Here is a 24,502-nt window from a genome sequence, read left to right on the forward strand (position 1 = left end):
TGTAAACACGAGTAAGCGGTGATGAATTTTATCACGTTCCTAACAGGAATGTGTGTTTATACAGGATTACAAAACCGAATTAATGATCCGTAGAAAGTTTAATGCTCAAAAAAAGGATGGTGAAACCTTGACAAAAAAGGATTGGTATTGTTTATCGAATCAAAAACTGCATTTAAGAGCTAAACGCCATATTTCAATCAGCAATTTTGGAGAGTGTAAAATACATTGACGGTCGATTAGTATTGTATCGCATAACGTTTTTTTGTCAACGAAGGCCATAAGTCGTAAAAATGATAAAAATTGTGACCCTTTAAATTGAAGGGCGGCGTGGATCTCGAAAATTGAGACTTCAAATGTTCCCGATCTGAATGGTTGATCAGCATGGTATAACAGGGAACTCTAAGCTATCGATTAAACAATAAACATGCAAGTGTGAGCCTTGATATTAAACGATGCTATCAAGCCTCTTCAAGCCAAATGTCAAAATGATTATTGAAGAACAATTGAAGACAATTGAGTTATTGGCTGCGGGAAGCCGTCAATCAACCGCCTTACGTAAAAGCATTTTTCTCCTTGTACATTCCGGTGTTGCCACAAGAACGGAAGATCGGTGAAGCGAACCGCAGGCTCAGCATGGAAGATTCCATTAGCGCGTGGCAGGGGTGGTTTGGTTTCGATTACTTAGTATACTTCTGCGAGCAGTGACGTTTTCTATTTCCTTTCCTGGGTGGGTGCAACCTTGTTCCCAGGGTCTCTCCCCGGAACGTGAAGAGGAGGTACGCTGGGGACGACGTTACTTTTAAATGACCAGCACCAGATTAACCCCCCCCCCCCCTCCAAATTAGGGTACCCCCTATAATAGACTTTATGGGGAAGATCTGCCCGAAAGGGATATAAAAAAAGGGTAGGGATTTTACGAACAGGAGTAAAGTAGAGGTTAGGGAAAACTGCCATTTAGATTTAAAGAGGCCCTACCAGATTTCTCGAACACATGTACAGATGCACTTTATCTACTGCAGGTATGAAAAAGCGGCACCATTTTCTATGGAAGGTGTATCAAACGGTTACTTTTTTTGTCAAAAATGGTACGGTATATGAAAAGGAAAGGATTTGGACCTCCGAGTGCAACCTCCGCGTATAAAACTTTCTTGAAGGCCCCCCTTCCACCAGGCACCCCGGCTTGCACCTTCCAAATGACGACCTGGAACAGTAACAAAAAAAATCAGAAATCCAGCCGCTGGATTTATATTTAAGTTGAAATGAATTATTAACCGTTTCTTCTGACTGATAGAGCTTTTGTCAGTCCAAGAATGGCAAAATAAACGAATTGAATTGAAAAAGAAAAAAATCGAATTGAAAGAATAATTCAGTAGACATGGTTTATCAAACCAAGTAAACGTGTAAAAGCAAGAGATAGACAAATAGATAATTTTTAATATTTAGACACGGTAAATCCTTCAGCGTTCATTAATGTCTATAAAATGATAAAAATGTAAACTAACTACACCTTACTAAACAGCTGAACTAAAATACAACTAACTACATACCAAAGCTGTTTTTCAAGCATGCCGTGTAAAATACATTCCACTCCGGCATTCAAAACTGTGCTGACGCAAGTTAAATTTAAAATCATGTAAGGATATCCTGCTGATCGAATATCATTGGATATAACGTACTATGTGGAAATATGGTTCGCCGGTGAGAACTCGGCTGATTGTCAAACTTATCAACTTATCAAACTTTATAAAACTTATCATAACATTTCAAAGTAAGATGACTTCCTGCAGCAATCGGACGTGCCTGCAGGTCACTGGGCTCCAGGTGGCCAGGATGCCCAGACCATCGTCTGCTCACATCAGTAGCTATCAGTTGCTGACCCTTCACTTAGCTTAGGCATTTCCTGAGAAATAAAAGACGCGACGTTTGTCACTGACTGATAAAACGACGAATTCAAGACTGAAGTGGTGAAAGTATCTGTCACCTCTGGATCTTAATTATCCATGTTTTACTCGTACTTTCAACGATGACGGCTAACAAAGCGGGCTAATCTTGATCCGGCGAGAAAGGAGGTGATTTTCCCGGGAGGACTCCCATATAAAAGTGACGGGGTAGATCGTCGGATATTTTGAACTTTTTACCCCTAAGAAGTACCAACTCTAAAAACATACTCTAACTGACACTGACCATTGTTAATAGCAACATAGCCTGTATTCCTTTAAATGATACAAAAACTAAAGTCAGTTGACTGGCATTTACTTCCTCTCATATTTTTCGGCTCAACACCCTAAAAGGTACCACAATACCTCTGACGGAAATCATTTTAGATTTTAGCATCCTAAGGAGTACCAAACCAAGAATTTTAACCACTAAAAGGTACGACTATCACCCCCGTCAGTGGTGATGTTCACCAAAGCGCTCTTGTACATGTCGCTTAGTTTCCCTAATGTATTGACAAGGTAAGTTAGAAAAGGTTTTTCGATTTGCACGTTGTTAATAGTGTCATTAATATGTCTTTCTTCTTTAGTCAGGCCCGTAGCAAGGCTAAAACAACTGAGGGGGCTTAGTAAAATGGTGAAACAAAACTACCCCCACCCCCGTAACTCAAAAGCAGACTGATTTGGGAGTTTAAGATGCAACGAGAACATAAAAAACCCGGTAGATTTAATGAGTAAAAAAATAACGTTGCACCTGGATCACACTCTTAGGTACATGTTTTTGTCTTTTCTTTAACGTGGACTACTACGTGAAGTTTCCTAATTTCACGTTTGAAGGAGGACGTAGACAAACGACAACAAATTTTTCTTTCTCTTTTTTAATTTAAAATCAGGCAGTAAGAATCCGACTGCAGGAGAATTTTTTCTCTGGTCTTGAGGACATATTTGTGTGGCTTTTTTGTGTGACAACGCGGAAACACTAAATTGCTATTTGTATTGCTTAAAATGAGCGGATGTCTTAGCAAACAAGTAGTTTATTTCGACAGCTTTCACGGCTTCAGATTGGTTGACTTCAATCCATTTTGATTCTTATTTTCGATTCACAAGATAGGAGTGCCTGTTAGCAAAGGAAACTGACAGGTAGTAAACAGACTATTAAAGGTTGTAAAAAGGCACTTGCAGCGTCAGAATTCAACAATAATTTGTTGTAATTATATATTTTTGGGCACATTGCTTTTTCACTTCCAAAAATTCTGGGGGGGCTCAAGCCCCCCCTGCTCCTCCCCCCGCTACGGGCCTGTTTAGTGGATGAAAAGGTGTATGTTTTGTTTTACGAACTGAATAGGGCAATCTTTATACATATATATTTCCGTTTATATATCCAACTTGTTTGATTTTAACCTTTTTACTGTCAGTCTTGTCGTCTATAGTTTATTATCCCAAGTATTTTACTGATCCAGTATCCCTCAACGTCTGATCGCTGTCGTTAGAGTTTTACCCCTAGCCTGCATGGAGGTAAATAAAAGGGTAGGGATTTCTCCAGCTGAAAAGATACAGAATTCTGTCATTTAGGGATTTAAATAGGCCTTTCAAAATATCTCGATCATTGAAAAAAGACGTAGCGTTTCTACTGTGTGTATGTGAGAGAGGTGCCATCTTCTATCGAAGGTTGGATGAACGGCGACTCAGTTACCGATTCTGTGAAAAAAGCAATATTAGAAGGGTAAAGGGTTTGGACCTCCGGCCAAACCCTTCCCGTATAAAACTTGTTTTGAGGCTTCTCCGCTATGCGACCACGACCACAGTTATATTGTATGATCACATTTGATTTTTATCTATTGTTTTTAACCTTCAGTACTGAAATGACCACTTGGCACATGACTGGATCCCACCACGGGTGTAAACTACCGTACAACTCTGATTTAAAGAGGATATTTTCCCAACAGTGGAACGTTTTGTTCTCATATCGGCCAATGCTTTCTGTGCACTTCCCCACTCGGAAGTGTAAATCACTGTTGTTAAGTCCCGTAAATTTGAAACTGGGGGCACGAAAATTCCTCAGTCAAACTACCGGAGTCAATGAGGTCTTTTTTCCTGAAACAGAGTAACGGCTAGAGAACTCTAGCTCTAAATGTATAAATGTGCATCAAGAGATTTGTCAAACATTCGAAAAACATGTCGCATGTGCAGCTGTGTTAGGTATAAACTCATAAATCAAAGTGTTATTGGTCAGGCAATCATCATCGAAATTTCTTTGGCTGGCTGCCGCGGTGAATATTTCCTAGCCTGTGAACAGGCTTCCAATTCGGGTATTGAACGAAGAGAAAAATCGAGTTCAGACCGTGCTCCGCTCACCCGGCTTTCTCTCACCCTATGCCCCACTTGCTAACATTTCCAAGTTCAGCTGGTTAATAGTCTTCGAGTAGTCCCTTATCTTTACTTGGGAAAGATTTTTATGTTTAAGGCGAATGGTCGGGCCCCAGTGGGGACTGCAATGCCCGACTAATCCCGATTCGTATCGACTAATCCCATCACACAAACAATGGGTTCGCCTCATACTAGAGGTGCCCAGCACGTCAAACATGACTGGGGAATCAAAACGCACTCCCTACAAACACAGTATACGACAAACAGACACAAAACAAGACAGGACGAACGAACAGGTTAAAAGCAGGAGGTACTGACTAGAAAGAGAACAACCGACTAAAACATAAACACACTCAGTCAAGCACACCTAGTGAGGGGAGCAAGGTGATCGGCAGACCCACAAGGTCACCGGGATAGACAGACTCACCTCAAACATTGTAAACCTCCTGCGACACAAAGGACTCACAAAGCAACATGAAAAACTCCATTCTCGACAAAAACAATAACACCACTGGTCATCCACCGCCTGTGGAAATAACGTTGACGGCGAACTAACCTGAAACGCTTGAAGAGTAAAGGCAGGTGAAACATAAGACAAGCCTTCACCATCTCGACAAGAACAACGGCAACAGGATCAATTCCCCGAAAACGAAAGTCGTTACCAGTGTTACTTACAAACACCAAGCAGATAGACAAATTCACGCGGGACTTGGCGGAGCTCGCCAAACGAAAACCCAAAGAGAGCATGACGAAAGAGAAGGGACGGGGCAGTGCGAGAAAAAAGAAAACAAAAGAGATTTCAGCCAAGACTGAACACTATGAGCCACCCCTTCACACCTACTTCTTGCTTGCCCCTTCTCCACACCAAACTACGGAAACACAAAGGTTGTGAAAATAGCCCAAAGATAGCAGCCGGTCCATAGTGTACAGGACCCCTTAGAGCACCTTCCAGTTAAGATCGACAACCAGCAGGTCAAGGTCGAATAAAGAAAGTTCACAATAAGGGATACCAACGGTAGGGAGGAACATCTAGACACAATACGGCTGAAACCAGTGCTCACACAGCATAAAGACATCTATTGGAGTAAACTGATGTGGATCAAAAGACGAAGCAATGACCAAAGACAAGCGAGAAGAAATCACAGAAAGAGAACGAGGAGGAGGCGGAGGAAGCAAAACGCCAGATCAACTGCACAGGTAGGGATCCGGCTTCAACTTCACATCTAAATCACGCTTGCCCTTCCAGAAGAAGTTAAAGCCTAGGGAGACGAGCTCGGATAAAGCCCATCTGAGGGATATGTGGACTAGGGAGGCAGCATACCACACTCTGGGAAGGGCCAACGCATTGGTGACAAGAGCGCGACCCTTAAAAGAAAGCACAGCAAGCACGTTTTCGACAGTGGTAATTCGAGGTCGCCAATTGTCCTCATCTCGATTACCGTGCCAAATGAAGACCCCAAGCACCTTGAGCTTCGAGGGCCCCGTCAAACAGTCCCGGCCAAGGCAACTCGGGGATCTAGCCTCCAGGACCAAGGACCAAGCCACAATCCCTTCGACTTGGACCGATGGCTTTGACTGGTTCAGCTTAACTCCAAAATTCTTCGCATAAACAGAGAAAGTTTAGAAACAAGCAATGATGTTATCATCAGAACAGACGGTAAGAGAGGTGCCATCCGCATACTACGACTGAGATTGGCCGTGGGAGACGCTGCCCGATACCAGGAAGGCGAAGACCAGTGATACGTGGATTGACACGGATACTGCTACAGGACGTCAGAAACCAACACATACTACCAGGGAGAGAAACGCAAATCTGGACGGACACCACGAGGCAACGAAAAGAAGGGGGACAAACAGCCGTTGACAGTGCTAAAAACATTGGTATATAAAAGATAGACCCAATTGATAAACATAGGCTGAAACTCCATTTTCAGATCCAGAGTCGCCAACATGAAGCCCTAATCTACTCTGTGAAAGGCCTTTACCCTGATCGAGAGACAGGATAGCCATAGGGACGTCCAACCTGGTAGACGGTAGTCTTCAACGTCCTACAGATAAGTAACACGCTCACCAATGAAACGATCATGCACCCCACATGTCTGGTCCTTGCAAACAACCAGGTTCGCTGCTTTTACTATACTTAAGGAATGTATGGGACTATTCAGTTAAGGTGGGGTACACCTGAAAGCCGTTTTCACGCCGCTCAAAATCGGTCAAATGGAAATATCTTGTTCGCATTTCAAGCAATACAAAAACCCTCCATTCATTACACAAATCAATGTTTTGGGGTATTTTATGAATTTTTGGGTGATTTTTAGGTATATTTGGAAGGAAATAATTTTTCTTGAAGGATTGGTAAAATTAAAAGAAATAAGAAATGTTGAAGATTTAGGGATGTTTTAAAATTAGAATTTGTAGTTAATAATAAATAGACGGATACCAAGCTAGTCCACTAGAAACCTGGGGTGCTCTTGCGTGGGTATCAACTGTCTGTTAGTGTTCCAAAAATCATTTTCTTTCTTCAATCCATTCTTAAAACCTCTTCAAATTTCACTCAAATTCAGGTTTAAGCGCGCAATGAAAGATCTCGACCAACATCATCCCTGGTGGGTGTTTTTTGTCAGATCAATTAGATGAAATTATCGTTTTTTCTTAACCTGAGCTACTCACGAAATTGCTGTGTTATATCAAATTTTTTTTTTTTTGGATCTAGCTGCGGCCGATACGATTTGATTTGATTTGATCTAGCTGCGGCCGATACGATTAGCATTTTTTGGATTACGTTAATTTGTTGTCTTTGCAAGTTTCAACTCGTGTTTTCGTAGTTGGTATTACATTATTCGCCTCTAAGCAATGTGTTAAAATAACAAATATTTGAAAAAGCTAATTGTGGTGCTGACTGAGTCAGTGGGGGTTGGAAACGAATGTTTAATAAGGTAATTTGATCACTGTGAGCTGATGTTCCGCCGAGCTTTAGTCTTTTCTGTCTGTTTATAAAACGAAATATTCCTTTGAAAAATAGCTGAGTTTGGAGCAATCCAAAAAAACCTGGCAGGCTTGTCACATCAAGTTTCATTGGGACAGAGAAGGATAATTCGACATCAGTTTTCTCCTAACTTTGGGACTACAATATATCTGCTCCTGTATTCGAGAGATGGATTTAAAAAAGAGGGAATTAAAAATAAATTGATTAACAATTTACTCAAGAAAACGCACTTTTCTTTCGCACCAGCAGCATTTCCTTCCCACAGCCCGGTCAAATTTTGCTCTAGCTACGAGCTGGATTCAGGAAAATATCGAATATTTTTCGACTAAAAAAAGATATAATTGTTATTTCTAAAAATATAATATCCATGGTTTTTAGGTTTATGTGTGGATTATCGAGTAGCGTTTATGCAATAGGAATTATCAGTATAGCATTATACCTCCGAAAGTTCTCAGTACAGACTAAAGGCGCCACGTATGGACACCCTCAGAGACAACCTATAGCCTAAGTGCAGCCGTGTCGTATTTCCTACACGGTATTGCCAATTTAAATTACGCCGCATTGATAGCCGAGGTTGCCCATACAAAAAGGGAAGGAATGCTTTCTTCTCACCCCACAATCCCCCTTCCCCACCCCAACTAATTTTGAGGCCCTCCAAGGGGTTTTGCCGACAGGCGACATTACCTCAAAATGTGGCGACAATCTTTTTCCAAAACGGCGACAGCCGACAGGAACGGACATAAAAAGCGCAACAATTTGTGACAGCGACAAAGCATACCAGTATCGGCAGTGACAGTATCATAATAATTATTTAAAACTATCATTGCAGGCAGCACATTTGATCAAGGACAATTAACTAAGTGTAAATATTTTGATATGTATTTCTATGGTACCGCATCGCGAAAATTTAAGTACCGACAACGACATTTGCCGTTCTAGCGAAAATTCGACAGCGACATTTTTTCGAACGAAACAGGCGACAAGCAGGCTCTAAAACACGCGACAAGCGACACCAGAACCCCCCTTGGAGGGCCTCAATTTTGTGTAGCCCGGTACTAGATACTCATGCACCCCTGGACTGACAAAGTTTAGAGCTCATTTGAACAAACTATACTGTTCACAGCCCCCCTATTTTTCCGTGGGATTCTCGAGACCGGTAGGCTTCGATGGAACCGCCGCCATCTTTGTTTATATAAGCGAGCGCGATCTGGGGAGAGTGTCTAAACTACCGAGTGGGTGTTAGTATAGTGGGGGAAGGGAAGCGAAAAAATTTTTCCCGCCGCCTCCCAACTCCGCTCCCCTCCCCTCGGTAGTTTAGACACTCTCCCCAGATCGCGCTCGCTTAAACCGAAGCGTACTCCCACGGAAAAAGAGGGGGGCTGTGAACAGTCTAGAACAAACTTTTGGAGTATTTTTTTGTTGGCGTAGACCCGCACAGACGCTCAGTAGTACTTGATCTACATGTAAAAGAAAAAGTAGGAAACAGATCAAAATGGCCAGGCGCAGGGCGTGAAACCTGGTGAGCACGGAGACGCCTTGTCTCCCTCGCAGCCCGGGGGGGGGGTACTCCCCTATATAAGGTATATAGGTATGTGCTGTCCCAAAGGGTATGGTTTTTGAGCCGTTTTGGTCTGAAATAGGGTATAGATTTTGACAATTACGGTCTGAAATCGGGTCGGGTTTTTGGGGCGGGGAACATTTACGAAAGCTTACAAACATATTTTTCTTCTCAGTACGTAACTGGAACGACTAACTGATAGCGAGAAAAAGAAATAGATGAAATATGTCATTCCAGCTTACTTTTACTCCTTGCGTCAACTTGCGTTCGGCACTGATGCATGAAATTTTATCAGGTCTGAAAACGGGTATGAATTTTAGAGGTCAGGTCTGAAAGCGGGTGTGGAAAATGGCATGTTTAGGTCTGAAATAGGGTCGGGATTTGAAGACCCGGGCGGCACACCCCCACCAAGAATTCCGGGGAGTACCCAACCCCCCCCCCCCCCCCCGGGCCTCGCAGCCACTTTTAGTGTCGTCACGCAACGCTCCTCCCCACAAAAAGGAGCGTTGCGTGACGACATTAAAAACGGCGCGAGGGAGACAAGGAGACGCGCGTTCCGCTATCATGGCTCGGTGCCTGATTGCAGTGGTTTTCTTTCATCTTTCTCCTCAAACGAATTGAGCGGTAAACGGTGACAACGGGTCTTGGGGAGGTGAGGAGAAAGAAATACAAACTTTTGTTTAAAAAATAAAAAAAATAGAAATGAATTTGTTGGACAAAAGCTACGATGTCACGCTCTAGTATATTGCGTGACTCAATCGCTGCCGAAAAATTCCGAAAGCGTTGTTCGACATTCTTCGGTTTCGTTCGACAATCTCCGTCAACACAGTACAACGACGAGTGAACAACGAGTGAATTGTCTGTTCTTCTACCGGCCTAGATTTATATAAAATTTTGCGCTAAAACTATGGCAGATCAAGCAAAGGTTGTAAAAAGACGAAAGAAGAAAGAAGTGAGTACATTTTTTTCATTATTGTGCGTGTTTTTCGTCGAGAGTTTGCTTTACATTTTACTGTTCCTGTCGACGTAAGCTTAATTTTGTTCTAAAGTCGCTTGCCAACGCAGAAGGAATTTCACCGATCAAGCTAGCTTTGTGAAATATGTTAAATCAATATTATATATTTCCTCTGTAGACACGAGAAGAAAAGCAAGAGCCTACCAAAGAAGAAAATGAAGTGGGGAAATTCCTGAGATTTAACTGTCCGACGAAACCGTCTACAATGCATGGGCAGAAGGTTGAATATTTCATCGGTAAATGTCGTTTTATTTGTCGTGTACAAGTCAATTGTTGGTTTAGAATTCTTTGCTTCATATTCACAGAACCAACCAAATTTTAAATACTTACGCAATGCAATAAGGTTTATAACCAAGTAAGGAGTCTAAAGATGTCTGCACGTTCGAAACATAATGCTTTGTTGCATGTTGTTGACTGTTGTTCAACCTCGGATGTCAACAAATAGTCAAATCTAAGACTTACAAAAAAAAAAACATTTTACCATTCCACCTTTTATTTTGTTTAATCTTTATTTCTGTTATGATTTTACGGGAGGAAGAGCAATTTACCATGCAATTGGGACTGTCAGGCAGGGTTTCCTCTTTAAAGAATTACGTGTCGATTTGCGATTTGCGTCGATTGCTGCGATCATTTTTACTAAAAAATTGGTTAGATGCCACAAAGTAAGTGGCATAGCCTTAACCATGTGTTGTAGGTTGAAAGTCCGAAGACTTTTCTCGTCCTTATCGAGGGAGATGCTAACCTTCTCTCGGCTCATACAACACGACAAGTAATCTATTTCATTCGAGCTTTTATTATGCTCTGTGAATCAAATCTCTTCATTGTGGGATGTCTTTTGGCTGAATATTTAATAAGCCGCGTTTTGCTTTGCCATATTTCTTGTTAGACAATTAAAAATGCTTGATCTTCTTCAAGTTATTTAGAGTTTTACTCACTAATCCCAGATTCAAGTGGTAAATTATGAGACAAATTATAGATAATTTTAATTGCAGGTCATTCATAGGCTCAATTACCAGCCGCTGTTCGGGAAAAGACCGGACCCGGGAGACGGCGGAAATCGAGCCTAGTCATTCATAAATAGGAAACAAAATAATTATTTTCAGTATTAATTATAAGCTCTGGCTTAACTACAAAACATAGTTGCACAACTGTTGTACTTCTAATGAAGTATGTCCAAACCTGGGAACAAGAATGTCAAAAATGTTTTTGACTTGATTGAAAATCATTTTCATTTTTATTCACTTCCGTGTGGAGTTACAGTCTATCTGACCGGAGACATGTCTCATGAGGGAGCAAGTCTATGCCAGGCCTTCCCAAGTAGGAGGGGGGATGGGGTGGTGGTACTTGGGTCAGATTTTGCTGGGCATGTACCACCAGCCTCTAAGAGCGCCTGTTTGTCCCATGAAACAAGTTTAATGGCCTTCCCCTTAATAACTTATTTTATGGCCAACTGACCCCAGCTTTGTCTATTTTTAAGCAGTTGTTTGTCGCAATGTGACTTTCCTGCTTCTGGTGGTTGCAAGTCAGGGCAGAGAAAATTTTTTTTTTCTTTTTGAAAGCTAAGCACTCTATTAAAGGCTACAAACAATAATGCCAAAAACTTAAATTTGAAATTTATGACAAATTCAACGGCCACCAAAGGAAAGCTAGGGAAGAGGGTTTTTACACTGCAAACTTTGGGTTAAAGGTGAAAAATTGCTCTTAAACTTACAGTAGTGACTTTGGAGATACTGGTGGATTTTGTTTCGGAAATCCTCTGGAAATTGCAGCGAAGCGGAATGCCCACTTCAGCCAGAAAAGCCAAATGCATGAGAAGATCAATAACAGTACAAAGTTTATTTCTACATTTCTGTAGTTCTGAAGTGAATTTTCTACATAAAGTTTATAAATGAACATCAGGTTCTTGCCATTAAATACTGAGCTTGGGCTACTGTACCTCTGATCAGACAGTGGCATTTCAATGGAAAAATAACCTTTTCTGGCGAGAGGAGGTGGGGCAGGGAAACCTGTTTCCATATTAGGGACTAAGACTATGTAATTAGGTTGATCATACCAAGAAAGAGAAAGGTTAAGAAATCTGGGAGGCGTACAATGGGCAAAAATTTGGCCACTTGTTAAGCCTTTATGACTTTCTTGTTTTTTAGCAGATGCAAATTATATGCTAGATCAGTTTAGTTGCATAGCTTGTGAACTGTTTTACCTAAATCCTCCCAAAATGAACTGACATATTTGAAATGTAGAAGACTCAACATTCCAAATGTGACCCCATTCTGTGCACACTGTTAACAGAAAGACCACCTTGTAATTAGCTCAGTAGTGGAAATGCAAATCCATCCAAAAGCACATCCCCTTTGCCTTTTACTAATAAGTATCTCTCCCTCTGGCCGTACTCCATCACTTCCACAAGCTTGAACTTATGCCTTGATTGTTCTTCGTCTTCTTTCACCTTCATTAGCAGTTTAAGTTGTAATTTATTTCCTTAGTTGAATGTTACGTATGCCAAAACTGACAAAATACAACATTCCATCTGGCTTTCATGACAACAAGTCTTATTTTTAGATGATATTATTTTTCTGCACCTCAGTTGCCTTGATGTTTCTTGTTTAAACTGCCATAACAGTAGTCAGCTAAGGATTCCATTTTAGAGCTAGCTAACAAATGTGTTGATGATGGATCCCCACTGAGCGTCAGCCATACTTGTAAGGAAATGGGAAATTGGATGAGGCAAAGAAAAAATCTTAGAACTCTGGATTTGATGATCTGTTGCTCTACCGATTGAACTACAAGGGATAGGAGCTAGTCGTAGGTGATTATTTAGTAAATAAACCCCTTCAGGCGGCTGGTATGTCAGCTGATAATGTCCGCGGCTGAGAGATTGTTCGAAAAATGAATATTTGGCCGAGAAGCGAAGCTTGGAGGGCAAATAGGAAATTTTAAGGACAATCTCTCAGCTAAGGACATTATCAGCTGACAAACCAGCAAGCCAGAAAGGGGTTTATTTATTTTATAACCCTTCTAAAATTTTTACATCGCGGGAAAACCGCTCGTATAAAAGCCAGTGCTGATCTGATGGCGGATGCGCGTGATTGACGTAAACAAGGACCAAAATTTGACAAACTGACTCAGTTTGCGTAGGACTAAATCTGAAAGTCTACTTGTAACTTTCTTCACCTTCCAAGACGATGACAGCATGTTTCATTGACATTTTTGTAATTTCCAGAACAACATTTACGACCAGCTTTTTGCTGTAAACATGACTGGAAATCTAAAAAACGAGTTTGTTTTTCTTCCATGTAAAATAATAAAGATTAAAAGGTGAAACTTTTGAGCTGGCTTTTTTCCGCTGGCTTTGTTTCTTTTCAATGGAAATAATAGGAGGGTAAATATCGACGAAGGCGGGGGTTATTGCGTGACAACCGTCCTGTGAATTTGCACCACGTGACGTAAAGTAGCCAATAAAATCCTGCAAAAATTAATGGGTGGGTTATAAGTGGTAACAATTACATTCCCATTGCCACAATAATTGTGGCAATGGGAATGTGAAGGGCACAAAAATAAATGTTGTGTCACTTGCAGTAAGTCCTTAGTGCAAGCAGCACAACATTATTTGTAACAAACATGTTGTTTGTTGCACTCAGGTTCCAAGGCCGTAGACTGCTTACTTGACTCCAAATGGGCATCAGGCAAGGGAGGCACAGAGATTCTCTTCACTGATCGGGCGTCTGTGGAAATGTATCTGGATAGGTAAGCAGACGGTATGATTTGTAATATGCAACAGTTGAAATATGGAAGAATTGGTGACTGCTAAATGCAAGGAATTTTTGGTAAGTTCATTTGCCACCTGACAGGGTGAAAAGCTGAGTCCAGCACCTGAGCTACTTACTAAGTTTTCTTTTGAATGGTGAGCACTTCATCCATGGACTCAAAAGTTACAACCATCTCATACAGCATAATAAACAGTACCACAGGAAAGTACTGCTCAGTAGCTTTCATTTGAATTGTCACACTTTAGGATTTCATCCACAGACTCATAAGCTAGAACCATCTTGTACAGCATAATACGTAGTACCACAGGAAAGTACTGTTCAGTAGCTTTTATTTGAATGGTCACACTTCAGAATGCATCCACAGACTAAAAAGTTAGTTTCAGCTTGCACAATAGTACTGGCAATATCACAACAAAGTATTGCTCACACAAATACCATAAAACTCCCATGTATAAGCTGCATCCATAGATAAGCTGCAACTGCTAAAAGGCGTGGCTTGTACTTGACCATTTACGAACATGGAGACTAATTTTCAGATCGACTCTTGTAGTGAAACAGTTTGTATATAGAACCTGGATGCAGAATCTAGATTACTGTATTTGCTCAATTGAATAAGTATTGCTAGATATGTATCAAGACTTGATGTTAATATTCTGTTTTTAGGCTATTGCTCTTGGGATTCTTCAGCCGTGTTGTTAAAATCAAAAAGATAAAACTGAAGACTGAGAAAGAGATGGAAAAAGAGAGAGAGAAAGAAAAGGAGAAAGAGAAAGATCAAGGTACAAAGGAGAAAGAGGAATCAGAGACTAAAAAACCCAAGAAGAAACAGAAGAAAGAGAAAACTGAGGAAGGCAAAAAGGTAATTAGCTTTTGTGCATTACTTTTAAATAACAAAGGATAAGATTGTGCAAACTAAATTCAATTTTCAGGTGCCATCCATGGGTCAAAAACATCTGTGCTTAAGTTCCCTATTGACACCTTATCGTAAACTTCTAAAGCTGCCTTGCACAAATTTTCAAACAATTGACATTACAATACACATTCATTCCACTGCACATATGCCACACATCGACATTCAAATTGTAGCAGTATACAGGATGTTTGGACATCACATGAATTTAGTTAATGGCCTATTTCTCAGGAGTCTCCCTCGACTCCTGTTAGGAGAACTGTGATTCCTTTTTTCCAAGTATGCCTGTACGTGTGTCACTAACTAAATAACAAATCATCCTTGATTCTTTTGTTTCCTGTTCTTGTTTTTGACAGTTGACCATAAACAGTAATTTGTAACCAAAAGTACATTGATCAAACATTTGGTTTCTTTTGCATCTAAGAAATGCAACATTAAGCACAGGAAACGGTTTCCAACTCTTACTTTTTCTTTACTTTTTGTCTATTTTAGAAAAAAACTGAGAGAGAAAGAAAGAAAAGAGAAAATTAAAGCTTTGAGCATATTATGTCACTACATTTGCAATGTTGGCTTTGAACTCCTTCCATTTAATAAAGTATGGTTTGACTCCAAATTATTCTTCTAAAGTCTACCCAAAACGTAAACCTTCAGTTTAGAAAGATCTCTTCTTCGAGGAAAACTACTTTACACCGGTCTGGAATAACTATATTTGTATTTTGTTGCTGGTTGAGAAGCTGCTCCTTAAAGGCGGAGCTTCACCCAAAAAGCCTTGCTCCCATCTGTTATTGTTTACAAATAATTCTATAATTTGTCCAGTCTTGTGATCTTATTGGTTTACCAGAATATTCGCTCTGGTTTGATGTGAAAACAGCACTGAAAATAGATATTATATGCTTAATTTGAGTGTTTATGAACCAGCAGCAAACTATCTATTTTAAATGATTAATTCTAAATTCCTTCGACAATGGAAACAAATAAAGTAAACCTTGCTGGAAAAACATTCAGTTTATTAAATATCTGTTTGCAGCTCAATTTACATGCATTATTTGTGCAAATAAAATCAAATCAAACTGGTCAAGCTTCTTTGTTGAGGTCAAACATCCATAGAAATAAGGAACATCCATTCACTACAACAGATGCATTTAAGGAGGCATCGTTCGAATCCTCCTGTTTAACATTGTCAAATACGAGATGCCACTTAGCAGCGACTGATGAAGTAGTGGGGAAGAAAAAATTCACAATTTGGCAGCACAATTTATTATAAAGTAATTCAAGAGAGTAAATGTGAAATGGAAGAAAAAATCCACCAATCTTATGACCGCATAATCCTCATACAGCTTCAGAGTAAACAAATTTGAAAAGATAACCCAATAAGGGATAATTCCGTGTTACACAAAATTAAAAAACACTTCTGCGACACGCAAAGCGTCTTGGGTGAAGGTGGGCCTGTAAAAGTTGCCAGGGGAGTCTTGTTTTCTGATCCAACAACAATGCAATAATCATTTTTAGACTATTAAATTTCAAGTTTATTTTAGATACTGGTAAAGGTGGAATTTCGCTTGTTAATGTACAGCTTATTGATACGTTGCAAACATTTAAGCAAGAGAGATTAACTAACACTATTCAGAATTTGTTTGCGTTTATTCAGTCGTCATTAATAAAGACAAACATCCCATGTGAAAAGAGTGGCAGAAAATGAACTTTAGGTGCCACCTGCCCATGCTTTTTGTGAGAGCTGCACTTTTGATATTTTCCTTTCTATAATTTAATCTTTTTATTGAGCAAGGCTACCAGAAGTCAATAAGCTACACTTGTTTCTGGATCTCTTATAAACAGAATCTTGTATGACTTGAGATCAGGCTACTGCACTTTTGGAATCCCAAGTTCGTTATCCATTGCTGCCACTCCATTGTGGGCCCATTAGATAGAAACACATTCCACTGCTTTTTAACAAACTAACCAAGGATTCTAATTCTACTGTTTCTAATTAATTTCAAAGGATGATGATGAAAGTGGACAAGCAAAACAAAAAGTATGATGTCTGTTTTAATGGCTTCCTTGATTCTCTGGTTTAAACACAGCAATGCCTTTAGTTATCAATCAGTCATGCTTCTCCTTCCTCTGACACCATCTCATTTGCATTTTACTTTTGCAACTGTTCAAAGTCATGAAATCGTCAACATCTTCAGAAAACTGAAGAACTAAATAATTATTGTTTTTGGTTCAAACATTTTCAAACCAGTTTAGTTTTTATTTTCCTTTATGCAGTATTCATTACCCTCATCTGAGACAAAGGGAAATAAAAATCAAACCAGTTTGAAAATTATTAAACCAAAACAAATTTTGAGCCACAACCATATCTCTATGGAAATTTCAACCCCAACACTATCCACTCAGTAATCCTAAAAATACATCATCTGCCTCATACAGACTTCATACTCTTCTCCGCATTAGGGTAAATAACTTAGCCAGCATTAGTGATTTTTTTATTCTGTATTCTTATTCCTACTACATTTTACATTACTATATAATACCAATGTTTTTTTGTTTGTTTGTTGTTGTTGTTGGTTTTTTTTTTTTTTGTTGTTGTTTTTTTTGTTTTTTTGGCTTGGTTCCTTTATACTTTTAGAAAAGGGATTTCGCGATTTTATTCTCTGATAATATCAGGTTCACTGTTGAAAACTGAACTCTGGATTATTTCGATGAGTGTAGTTTTATATCGAGTCTTCATGTTTAATGTTTGTCCTATTTATTTATTATTTTGAATTTTATCCTGTTTTAGTCAACTGAGGGAACTGGAGAAGGCGAGGGGAAAAAGAAAAGAAAGGTTTGAACAATCAATAAATTAATATTTCTTATTTCAACCTTTGTTTAAGGTACCTAACAGCTGGTAATGCTGACAGTGCTCTATCTGTATGGTTCTGTTTGCATTGTGTTTCTAATAATTTATTGTTTCTAACTCCAGTATGACTGAATGTTCAGAAAGCTGAAGTCATGCTCAAACAATAATATCTTCAGTTCTCCATTCCGTAGACTTGAGATTGTACTCTTCTTGCCAAAGTGTGAAGCAACTTTGAGAGTCAAGTTGTAACAATATTGAGTCACATAATTATATCCCACCATTCCCAAAAATTTACAGCTCTGCTTTTTCTTTCTCGTACAATCAGATTCTACTATCCGCACTAAGTTGTTTAGTACATAACTTAGCATGCATCGCAAGTAACTCTCATGGAGATCAAAAGAATGTGACTTGAAGAGCAATTTATGTTCAGTTTTGTCATTTCTCTACTTCATGATGATGTTTGAAACATCAAAACATCACAACATGTTAACTTTTATTATTATTTATCCCATGCCATAGAGAATATAGCCAACCAGAAAGCTAGAAACTCATTGCATATTCTGCGGTATGCAACGGGTAGTATTCCATGAAAAAATCCTGGCATTCCACGCGGCCTACAAATTTTTCCTGCTAAAAGATCTATTGAAGAGCCTGTGGCAGGTCAAAATTTTCATTCAGAAAAAGTTACTGTCAACAACTATAACATGGAAGAAGTATACCCCAGTTTTGATCTTAATTTTGAATTCCTGGAACCAGACATTGAACAGGAAAGTTAATTCAATAAGTGGCATGGTATAAATTAGTTATGCAGTGCTTTCCAATTCTTTCTACTTCTTTCTACTGTGAATATCCCACTCGTGACTTGATTTTTCTTTGTATACACACGCTTAAAGGCTGGTGTGTATACTAAGAAAAATCAAGTCACTTGTGGGATATTTCAACGTATACCACTCGAAAACATTGCATAAATAACTAGTATATATTTTTTGTATATGAAACTGAAAAACTCCTTAAAATTTATCATAAGTTAAGTTACTCTTTGCCATGTAATGAAATCTTGCTCCAAGTAAAGAGTGTTGTACCTGTGGTAATCTTGGTAAAATTGGTTTCTTTTTGTACAGGTTAAAGTGAAGCTGGAACTGTATGATCCTGAGGATCAATACTTTGTGGATGATGATGACGAGGTACATGTACTGCAATGATAACATTCCTTCCATAGCAACAAATTAAATTCAGCTACTCAAGGGCAGATCTAGGATATTTGAAAGAGGGGGCTGTCAGTGGGTGTGAGCTTTTACTGGGGGGGGGGGGGGGGTGTGGTACACCAGAAAGGTTTGAAAAAGTAGATTTTAAAATAAAGCATATCTGATTTTTTTGAACTTCTTGTGGGGGTTGCAACGCTCACAACTCTTCGATTGGACCTTACTGCAGACCTGACTGCCATCTTTTAAAAATCCTCTTGGGGAATGAAATGGTGTCAGAGTAGTATTTTTTTTTTTTAAGAAACACTTGATACAAGGCACTATTCAAAAACGAAACTACGTAGTGGGTTTATTTGTTTGTTGTTTACTCACGCAGTTTTCCTTGGGTTTGAAAAGTTTTGGAAATCTGAAGTCACAACTGTTTTAGTTTGGCCCAACAGGGTTCTTGTTAAGAGACAGTAACCGGTTATTTTTACCGTCTATTCATGTACGTGTTACCAGCTATAGTGAAAAAATGCTTCCAGAATTATTGAAACCACTTTCAAAATTCATTGATATTGAAAAAACTTGTCCTTGTTTTGGGAATTTTTTTTACATAAATAGTGTAAAAACATTCAGCAGAAAATGTCACGTTGGAAATCCATTGCTCTTGGTTTGAGAATTTTCTTTTGTCAAAAACGACGCTGACTTCTCAAGCTCCACCATATTTGGTTTCCATTCTTCCCTCTGCCATTGCCTTTCCCATCATTCCCTGGGAGACATCAACAAGATGGCATCTACCTGCTATTGCAGATTTTGTTACCTCCCTTTACAAATCTTAACAAGAACCCCACCCAAGCTAGGCAGAATACCCTTGATGAGATTTACTGTTATGGGTGACTTTGACTGAACATGGTTCATTTTACTCACAAAACAACAAATTTGTTACTGATGTGAAGCTCATTGACACATCTCCACATGTAGCTCAAAACCCTGTGGGTATGCCCAGGCTGTTTTGTTTTGGGCGGGGTATTAAGACCACAATAAATATAATTATTATATTTATGTGGGACACTTTTGTCATTCTCTGCAGACGTATGTGTGGTACTTTGACCCTGTTCATCCAAAGACATTTATCATGGGATTTTTGGTTGGTAAGTATATCAATCAACTGGTCGGTTAATTGACCACTGCAAGCCAGATATTTATTTATTTATTTATTTATTTATTTATTTATTTATTTATTTATTTATTTATTTATTTATTTATTTATTTGACTTCGCCTTCAAACTTAAAACTACAAACAGAACATAACAACGTGAAACAGAAAATAAAGGATTACTGGGTTAAGGCAGGGTGACCACAACAGCTAGCGCCAATTACTGTGGGCCCAAGATTTAAAAAGTTCTAAAACACTCGAATAAGTTAGTAAAATATAGTAAACTAATAACAACACGAAATAGGTTCTAAAAGATTGCTTGTCGTATTACATTTTAAACAGACAGATTTCCAGGTTCTAGGGTCCTCAATATCGAAGCGCACTAATGTCACTTAATTTGAGCAACCATTGCATAATAGCAAAATTATTTAAATTAAGGTTTTTGTATGGGGGAAAAGGTATCCTATTTGAAGGTAAAATAAAATTTCTCACGTGAACTCATTTGTTGGTGTTTTTGTGTCCTGTGTCTTTTTGGGGTTGATTTGAAATGATTCCTTGGTGTTTTAGTTCCAACAACTTCTATCTCTATAATATATGTGTAACAATTATTTCATGAGCATGCATTACAATACAATACAATCTTTTTGTCATTACAAGTAAATATTTACAATAATTAATTATATCATAATATTAGAAGATAAATAAATTGCAAGGAAACCTAATAAAAACCATTAAGGTTTGTAAGCTTAGGATCCCTCACAAGAAAAGATAGGATAGATAAATTTAGACAACAGAAAACGTGGAAAACGTGTCTTTAAGAACATTTGCAATCTATAAATATAGAATCAGTAATTGTTGATAATGAATTTTTTTAAGTTTATTTCTGAAGGATGCAACAGATGAAGAGTTAGTAATCTCAGAAGTAAGAGAATTATTGAAAAACTTGGACCTTGGACCTTGGAAAAAAAAACCCGGAAAATTGCCAAATATTTGCTCTACATAATGGTAGATGAAGGGGATTTGCGTGTTGGATATCAGATGATATCCGACAAGTGCGAGTGGGATAACTGTTTTATTAAAAACTTCCAAGAAATATTGCTAGATCTTGCTGATTTCGCTTTGCAGTAACAACCAAAAGACAATTTAATGGTCGCTATTTCTCGGGCATGGTGTAATGGCAGATATCACATGACCACTAAGCCAGTCAAACCTCTTGAATTGCATTATCTAATGATCCAATTGAAATACTATTATTAAAAACTGGGTCATTGCAATTCCAGAGTTTGATTGGCTTAGTGGCCATGAGATATCATCTCATATCCAATGTGCACTCTTGGAATAATTGTTAATTATTGGCCTGGCCCCAGTTGTTCAGAGGGTGGATCAGTTTATCCAGGGGATAAGTCACTACCCAGTGGTACAAATGTACTCCAAACAACGCTTTTGGCAAGTTTTCCACACAATCCCATACTTAAATTATACCTACACATCTACTCTACGCAAAAATTATAAGGCTATAAGGAAATTCTTGCACACATTTATTTGCAGCATAGCGACCTATCTAGTGGTTAAAATTATCCGCTCTTTGAACAACTGGGGCCTGGTCTCTAATGCACTTACATTTTTTTGTTTATTTGTATGTTTGTTTTCCATGATTAGCAGTTAAAGTCCCACTTCATAAACATTATCTTCCAAATTAGCTACAGATTTAAAAGCTATCTACATGTACCACCTTTAATACAGATTTAACTGGAATAAGCAGATTAAGAGAGTTGTAATTCTCCCAACAGTGATAGCCACCATTGCCATCTGCCTGTTTCCATTGTGGCCCAGTAACGTCAGAGAGTATGTCTGGTATCTGAGTGTTCTGGCTGCTGCTGCTGTTGGCTCCATTCTGCTGCTTGCTGTCTGTAAGTTTTGTCTTTGGTATCAGTGTACGAATTTCCTGTTTGGTCTCCACACATGTTACAGTCTAATATCCTGAGATATTTTGGTAAATCAGCCCGTTCTGCTGTCTATGTCTTATGTGCTCAGGAGAATGCTCAAGTCAAACAGATAGTGTGGGCCAACCCTTTTGTCTATGTACGTGGTTTTTGAAAGCCAATGAGGCAGCGTGGCCCACTGGTTATGGCGTCGGACGTCTGGAGGTCAGCTAGCTGGAGTTGTTTCTCGGTAGCCCCGAGTTCAACTCCCTCGCTGCGCTTGTTAATTAACAAATAGATTCCATTTTGCCGTGCGTCTGTACTCTGATAACGCACAGATGACGTCAAAACGTGGTGAGAACAAAGAAGTACGATACGAGCCGCAGGCGAGTAGCGTGACTGATGTTCTCACCACGTTTTGACGTCCTCTGTGCGTTATCAGAGTACAGACCCACGGCAAAATGGAATCTATTTGTTTTATACAATAATCAAGACATTTCAACACATTTCGTGAGCGAGCATCGCGTTGCCTGAGCTGAGACAAAAACTTTCCAGCAAACTCAGTTTTGGACTACTACACACATGCAATTGTGATCTTCTAAATTAGAGTACAATCCGAAAAAATTTCACTAACAATATTTTCGAAACTAACCTTTATTCCAGAAGGAAATCCTGACCTCAAAATATTACAGCATGTAAGTCGCTTCACTGCGATTTGTAATCGATTACTCGCCATTACCAAATTTCTATCGGCGACATATTTCGACAAATATTTGCTTCCTTTTCACGTCACAACAAAGTTCTAGCTTTCCTATCCTGGTTGAAGTCACTCTCAACGGTCTTTGTCCAATTTTTTATTGAACAGTTTTCCTTTCCTGAGAAAATTTGCGTGTGTTTGTCTGCTACTCGCAAAAACAGTTTGCAAAACTTTGTTGACCAGTCGCTCTGGCTGGACTCTAGACTCTGATCACGTGCGCCGGTCACGCCACTCGATGACGTCAATCGTGCGTCTATACTCTAATCACACACTCCTCTAGACCAATCAAAACGCGAGCTTTACACAGTTCATTGTATAACTGTAAATAGCCAACTGGTCTGCCTCCTGCCAGCTGTGATTCTAAACCATGTTGCGTTTTATTTTGAAACGTTTGTTTCTGAGCGGTTCGTTTCATTATCCCTGAAAAGCCCCTCAAGGGGAGAGGATAATTAAAAAAAAAACTATGTATTTTTCTTAAAAGTATACTACTACTGCTACTGTACATACGTTTTTCTGTTGTTGTTGTTTTTGTTTGTTTGTTTTTCTTCTTTCTTTCTTCCTTCCTTCCTCCCTTCCTTCCAAGGCGTAAGTTTTCCCCAAGAATACAGGGCTGTCCACCCCAAATCATTTTACCCCCAAGTTTTGCCACTATGCTTTTTAGGTTTGTGCTTGTGATGTTTCAAGTCGTCATTGAAAATGAAACATTTAGGAGGAATACTTTATAACTGCGTCTTTTGCTTAGCAGTTGCAATCACTCCTCGCTTAATTGACATTCCTTTTTTTGTGTATCTTTTCAGTGCGTTATGTGTTCTTTGCGATCGTGTGGGTGTTCACATGGGGCAAACATCACTTCTGGCTGTTACCGAACCTCACAGAGGAATGTGGCTTTTTCGAATCCTTTGTGCCGCTATACACGCATGAATATAAAGCAAACGAGACTGAACAAGGCGAAAAGGAAAAGGAGGAAAAAGAAGATGGAAATACAGAAGAAAAGGAAAAAGCTGAAGACGGAGGTAAAGATGAAAGCAGCGAAGACAAAGATCAGAGCGAATCTTGGGTTAAACTTACCGACGAAGAAGTAGCAACAGCGAAAAGCGAAGTAGACAAAGAACTCGAGGAGGAGGAGTCGAACGATGTGTTAACTTCTGAAGTCAAATGCTGAATGCTTCACAAAACGGCTATTACAGTTTAATTACCAGATTACGTAAATACTGAAAATATACAATGAGGTCATCGGTAATTAGGTATTGGGCACGGTGTGTTTGGGTTTGCTGATGTCAATCAAACAGAGTAATGAGATTGACGGGAACTGTCAATCATTTTATCATCTCCAAGGAAACGTACCCGCAGTTCATTCGCTGGTGTTTGCTGTCTTAATAATTTCTGTTGGATTTATTTTGTTTCTACCAAACCTTCAGTTTTGTTTTTGTCTCGTCATTGTCCCACGTGATTATTTGTTATCCATTCCGTGAAGTATTAGTATGTAATTATTAGCACAGAGTTCCCAAATATCAAGAAATAGAGGAAATTATTTATATTATAAAATGTCTGTGTGCAAATGATAAGTGGCTGTTTGTTCCTTTGTTGTCCACTTACGTTTTATTTTTGTCCACTCACATAGAAGCATCCACTCAAAAGGCAATAATTAGGGATAAGACCTTGTGAGCACGAAATAATGATTAATAGTTTGTTCTCTTTTCCCACCCCCTGTCCTTATTTCGTTGTGTTGTGTGCTCCCCCAGAAAGAACAACATTGAAGGATAGAGAAGGGGGGTGTACGATGTGCAGTTTTTAGCTCCGTTTTTAAACACACCCACTCAAAACTTTGGTTATGTCATGGGTTCTTAATTTTGATTTTGTAGATGAATTTTTTTTAAGTGAACAGTATATTTTCCTGTGGTTCTTGGTTAACTACTTTTTCTTTTTATAAAACTTTTTATAAGACCATTGAGGCTGAGATTGGCCAGAATTTAAAGAAAATAAGAGTATAGATTTAGATAACAAGGACTTTATTGTTTCCACTTTTTAACATTTAGCACGAAGGACATAGTCCACTTGAGCCCAAAACGCTAGAAAATACGGTAACATGTTCAGTTCTTATTTG

The 24,502-nt window shown here is 39.1% G+C and overlaps 1 protein-coding gene, 1 non-coding gene and 1 pseudogene across 3 annotated transcripts; 1 reads left to right on the forward strand and 2 right to left on the reverse strand.

Moving 5' to 3' along the window:
* Positions 1–4,763: 4,763 nt before the first annotated feature.
* On the reverse strand, positions 4,764–5,330 carry LOC146477218 (uncharacterized; annotated as a pseudogene).
* Positions 5,331–9,639: 4,309 nt separating this feature from the next.
* On the forward strand, positions 9,640–23,963 carry LOC146477219 (translocation protein SEC62-like). 2 transcript variants are annotated; one of them, XM_085113669.1, is made up of 10 exons: positions 9,640–9,797; positions 9,979–10,096; positions 13,499–13,604; positions 14,291–14,486; positions 16,537–16,569; positions 17,320–17,364; positions 18,501–18,563; positions 19,654–19,714; positions 21,510–21,629; positions 23,196–23,963. In XM_085113669.1, exons 1-10 carry the CDS (start codon positions 9,753–9,755, stop codon positions 23,558–23,560), a joined length of 1,152 nt encoding a protein of 383 aa, XP_084969795.1. In that variant the 5' UTR covers positions 9,640–9,752; the 3' UTR covers positions 23,561–23,963. The 2 variants fall into 2 exon arrangements, with proteins under 2 accessions (XP_084969795.1, XP_084969796.1); XM_085113670.1 differs by lacking the exon at positions 16,537–16,569.
* On the reverse strand, positions 10,497–10,624 carry LOC146477220 (U6atac minor spliceosomal RNA). Its single transcript, XR_014865444.1, has one exon. It is a non-coding gene; the product is annotated as a U6atac minor spliceosomal RNA (small nuclear RNA).
* Positions 23,964–24,502: the final 539 nt, after the last annotated feature.

This window comes from Pavona decussata, unplaced genomic scaffold (assembly GCF_977016875.1).
Source record: "Pavona decussata unplaced genomic scaffold, jaPavDecu1.1 SCAFFOLD_71, whole genome shotgun sequence".
In the NCBI taxonomy this organism is placed as follows: Eukaryota; Metazoa; Cnidaria; class Anthozoa; order Scleractinia; family Agariciidae; genus Pavona; species Pavona decussata.

Bases quoted from the DNA above. Each gene is read 5' to 3' on its own strand.
- LOC146477219 (XM_085113669.1), top strand. From the start codon at position 9,753: ATGGCAGATCAAGCAAAGGTTGTAAAAAGACGAAAGAAGAAAGAA. The intron at 9,798-9,978 runs GTGAGTACATTT...TTTCCTCTGTAG, and splicing joins AAAGACGAAAGAAGAAAGAA to ACACGAGAAGAAAAGCAAGA. The intron at 21,630-23,195 runs GTAAGTTTTGTC...GTATCTTTTCAG, and splicing joins CATTCTGCTGCTTGCTGTCT to TGCGTTATGTGTTCTTTGCG.